At 38.9% G+C, this 4,815-nt stretch overlaps 1 protein-coding gene across 4 annotated transcripts in view; it reads left to right on the forward strand.

The window, feature by feature from the left end:
• USP47 (ubiquitin specific peptidase 47) overlaps nucleotides 1–2,004 on the forward strand; it is a 56,654-nt gene extending 54,650 nt beyond the window's left edge. For all 4 annotated transcript variants that reach the window (XM_086472443.1, XM_086472445.1, XM_009948516.2 and 1 more), the window contains exon 28: nucleotides 593–2,004. In XM_086472443.1, the coding sequence (XP_086328569.1) occupies nucleotides 593–767 (175 nt within the window). In that variant the 3' untranslated portion in view covers nucleotides 768–2,004. The remainder of the gene's footprint in view (nucleotides 1–592) is intronic.
• Nucleotides 2,005–4,815: the final 2,811 nt, after the last annotated feature.

Genomic DNA, 4,815 nt, shown 5'->3' on the forward strand with positions numbered 1-4,815 from the left:
ATGATAAAGATTTCGTTAATATGAAAAATGTTCCATCAGCTGGCAGCAGTAGCCCAAAGGCAGTATCAGAGGACTAAGAGCTTGACTGTAGTCATTTCTACTAAACTTGGTGGGTGGGGCAACCTCATGAACACATTGATCCTACAGGATTTTTCGTAATTACACGTGAGTTTGGGGGAAACAGCTGGTTGATAATGTGCTGGCCTGGAAGAAAATGATCTGGAAGAGCAGCTGGTAGTTTCTAGTAGGGGCTGGCTGATGTGCTGGTTCCAGCTATTGGCACTGTGACCGAATAAAGAGCAGTGTCGTAATTGTCTGTAAAGAATAGGAGTCATCAGGTAGATGGAGGAGTCTAGGCTTGTTTCTTGCTGCTTTCCCCTGGGTCTGCTGTAAGTTAAAACACTGAATGTGTGTATTAGAAAAGCAGGTTTAAGCAGATTGTTAGTTTCTAGAGAAGAAGAAAATAATCTGTAAGGAGTATTATGCTTAGTTCTGTTTTTGATAAAGTTGCTCCAAGTGAAAAAATTACACAAATCTGTCCAAATTATGGTCATTGCATTAATCTGAATTTTAACATCTTTTTTTGTTTTAGGGATAAAACTGAAGAATTAATGGGATTAACAGATGAGCAGAGAAATGAACTGATGAAAAAAGAAAGCAGCAGACTCCAGAAGACTGGACACCGGGTAACCTACTCTCCTCGTAAAGAAAAAGCACTAAAAATTTATCTGGATGGAGCACCAAATAAAGATTTGACTCAAGACTGATACTCACTATAGCATTTTCCCTGGGGAATTTTTTTGTTTAAAATAAGAAGGTTCACTACTACTGTGTAGTGCCATTACGGCAGGACACTCATTAGGTGTAAAGCGCTGACACCAGCACTGATTGGGCTGCGTTACCAGTCAGAAGTGCAGTGCCCCGTTGGGTCACTGTTTGACTTGGAATCATGTTGTGCACTATAGTCAAATGTACTGTAAAGCTAAAAGGGATGTGCAAATAAAAGATTAGAACTAAAAAGCGGGCGGGGAGGGAAATGAGTGGAAATTTTTGAGGACAGTGTGCACATAGTAGCTAGTGAAACTAGCTTCAAACAGGATACTCCATAGCTTAATAATAAAAGCTGTGCAAAGGCCATGAAAGAATCCTTTTTTCTGTTTGTTTCACTGATACACGCATTACCTCATCAGAGAGTCTGAAGTAAATGTTAACATATTAGTTCTAAAAAAGCAGCAGAAGAGGGTCAAAGATGAAATGGCAGTTCTGCAAGTGTAAGGTTTTAGAATACTCTTCCATAAAACAGTCTTGAGAGGCGTCTGCAGAAAGGTGCGAGCAGGTGTTGGTTCATTTTGCAGAAGTGCTGTTGTAAGGTAAACTGGTTTTTAATAGGTTACGAAAGCCGATGAGCAGCTCTATTCTATTGCGTTCAATGTGTAAATAAAATTTGCCCTATCCATTTAACAGAACCGCAGTTCAGCTATTTACCATGGTATTTCTTTTCACATATCAACATTCATTGTGTACATTTGGAAGTATAGTTGCCTATTTAAATATGTATTCATTTTATGTTTGACAATGCTGGGTTCTTTAGGGTTGTATTTCCCCTTGTCAATGAAGTTTTTTTTGTTCGGCTACTTTTTGTACATTTTGTTTTTCAGACTATTACAAGTTTGCATCTTCTCCACCCGCTGAAAGTCATTTCATTTTTCCAAGAGTTGATTCTGTAGCTCTATGTAGTCAAATATTGGGGCAACCTTCAACACCTCAACATACAAACTTGGTAGTTGAGGTTGTGGTGCAAAGACTGATGCAGTTGACATGATTACATTGCAAAGCCTAGGAACAGCAATTTTTTGCTTTGGTCCATAAAGATCAATAGAGAACAATTCTCCCTAGTTTTTGGAAAAACCACCTAATTTATAACAATCAAAAGATTTTGGTAAACTTTTTCATGCCAGATGCTGTTTACAACAATGAACATGCCAATAAAACATTTGTTCATTCTGTTGTGTTATTTTAATCATTAAATGCTGTGGGTTTTATTTGAAAAATTACGGAATTATTTCATGGAAATACAGACTTTTCCAAGGCAATGTCAGAATTGTAAGGCTGCAGTGTATGTATGTGTGTATATGCGCACACACACACCCCCCGCATGCATGTACACAGTATTACAGGAAGTGGTTTACAGCCTGCCTGCTGCTCCTCTTTACTTACATTCACACCAAAATTTTCTTCAACTGTAAGTTTCTTTTTCTGGAATTGAATTCCTCACCAGTGAAATTTCTAAGCTCGGGATATGATTGGCAGCTAAGTTCTGCTGCAGAGAAGGGAAAAAAAGGTTTTCAGTAACTGAACATTCACTTCTTCCTTGCATGCTGACCTACAACAACCTAAAATCCTGAGGAATCTGGCAGCTTGAGAACCAGGCACTGCACAGAGGAATTCCCTCGTTCTTCCTCTTCTATTTGACCTGTGCCACCCCTTGTCTGACACAGATGAGGTGGAAGCAGGAGCAAAGGAAGCACAGCATCAGTACCATCCAAGGGGCAGAGTACTTCATGAACAGACTGCTGAAGGATCCTTGGAGGTTTTGGAAGAGAGGAGGAAATTGTCTGTCTAATGGGTCATGAATATTCTTCCAACTTAGATGTTTGGAGAGGCAAAAATCGAGACAGAACAAAGCGGGGCTAAGAAAAGAATTCTAAAAACTGCTTGCTTAATCTATAGCCCTGTTTGGGAAACTTCCATTGAGAACTTATTTGAAGAAGTTAATTTTAAATCTTGGCAGAAGTCTTGGCAGAAATCTGAATAGAGGACTGATGGGCATCCTTATAATGATTTTCGGTCCAGTGGTGCACTTTCCTCTGCATGAGTACTGGAATATATTCAAAGTTGTTCTGTGCTTTATATTCTGATAATTTCAAACGTTTTGGAGTTTGACCATGGGCATTTTAAAGAAACAAAGCCTAATTTGTTTGGTTTCTAATTTGCTTGGTTCAGCAAAAATCTTGCTGAATTTCTGAGTCAGCAAGATAACACTTATCTTTCAGAGACTAAGGCATCAGGAAACTTGAAGGGAGAATAATGTTATCCTTAAATAGGGCAGCATTTACTGCTCTCATGAAGTATTTTTTTAACAGGAAAATTGCAATGATATTTAATTGCTTCTCTGTGTAGGTAGATGGGCTGTCTCTAAGGCACAGTCATTTTATTAGATAGAAAGGAAAAGTAATCCAGTGAACTCCTGAGAGCATGTGTGTGTGAGCATGTGCTGGTGTGAGAATTGGTGGTAGAAATGAGTCCTTAAACTGAAAGTCAGACCAGTCTGATGAAATATCCTTCCTGTTCTTAATGGTAATGGTTATTAACAATTCTGGTACCTAAGGAATTTGTTGAAAAGCTTTCATAGACCAGAAGTGGTGAAAGACTTACAGGCTTGTAGCACAGTTGTCTTGTAGCTGCTCTTGTGAAGTTATTGGTGCTTTACTGTTCCAAATTAGATATAAGCAGTAGGGGTTATTTGGGGAGAAGCTCCACAAAAATTTACTTGGTTGGAGCCTCATGTCATCTTTTACCATGTGCAGTAACAGATGGTGAAATCTATACCCCAAAAAAACACTAATAGTGGAAGAACCACTGTAGCAGACTTTCTTGAGACAGCTGGGATCAGATTTTACTCTTAGCTTGCTATTGATTTCTGAAATCAATGACCTTGAAGATGGTAATGATGATCGCATTTTGTAACACACCCAGATTTATGCCTAAGCACAAACCATTTCTCAAAAGAATTCTCTCTGGATGTAACAGTCAAGCAGGAGAAGCACAAGTCTGTAAATGTTAAGAAGCTACTGAGGTTTCTTACTGCTGAACTGAAGTAATGAGTATGTGTTCACTGCCTCTCTTTCAAAAAGGGCAGGTGACGATGGAGTACAGTCAACAGATCCTTTCATCGACATTACCCAAGAAGGTATGTTCATGTAGCGCAGAATGCTGCCAGGTATTTGGTACTGTCTTTAGCTCTAGCCTAGGCATAGCCTTGTCAATGCAGCTGCACCATTCTCCTGTATATTTTGTTACATACTCAGTGTACAACAGAGACTCTGTACGCTTTGAGTTCAGCCCCGTTAGCTGTTTGTTCGGCAATTTTAAATAGTGTATTTTGCCCTTGAGAGAGAGCGCCCTGAACAGTCAAAGTGAAAGTTCCTGTATAGAAACCAAAGTGTTACACGGGTATACATATGTACACACTCTTTGTTATTTATATGGAAAATGTTTTAAGCTTTTTTTTGATAGTTTGCCCCTAATGTAATGGGGGAGGCCCATGACCATTGTATACAAAAGTATAAAACTCAAGAGATATTCCAGCTGTGGCACACCAGTTCTTAAGTGACACTGAAGGCTGCTGCAGGACAGATGGCATCCATTGTATGCAGCGGAAAAGAAGCTCTGGGTATATTCCTCTAAAAGAGTTAAGCATCCTTTATCTTTTCTGTCATTCCCCAATGTGGGGGGGGGGGAACGGGGACATGGCACCCGGAATCTGTATGTTGCAGCTTCACTGATTTGTATTTTCTAAAGAAGTAAAAAGTTGCTTAAAATCAATGGCTAAACCAGTCCAAAGTAGATGGTTCCTACCCTAGAAAAATAAATTATTCTAAGCATATGTACTCAAAAGTCACTTCTACAGTCACTAATAATGTAAGATTATTTATGCTTACGTGTCTTTTTTAATAAGTACAAGTACTGATTAAGTTTATTTCTAATGTACAAGGGGAAAATAGTAATCCAGAAGAAGCACTGATTTATTTCTTA

Source organism: Leptosomus discolor, chromosome 12 (genome assembly GCF_034619465.1).
Source record: "Leptosomus discolor isolate bLepDis1 chromosome 12, bLepDis1.hap2, whole genome shotgun sequence".
NCBI classification, from domain to species: domain Eukaryota; kingdom Metazoa; phylum Chordata; class Aves; order Leptosomiformes; family Leptosomidae; genus Leptosomus; species Leptosomus discolor.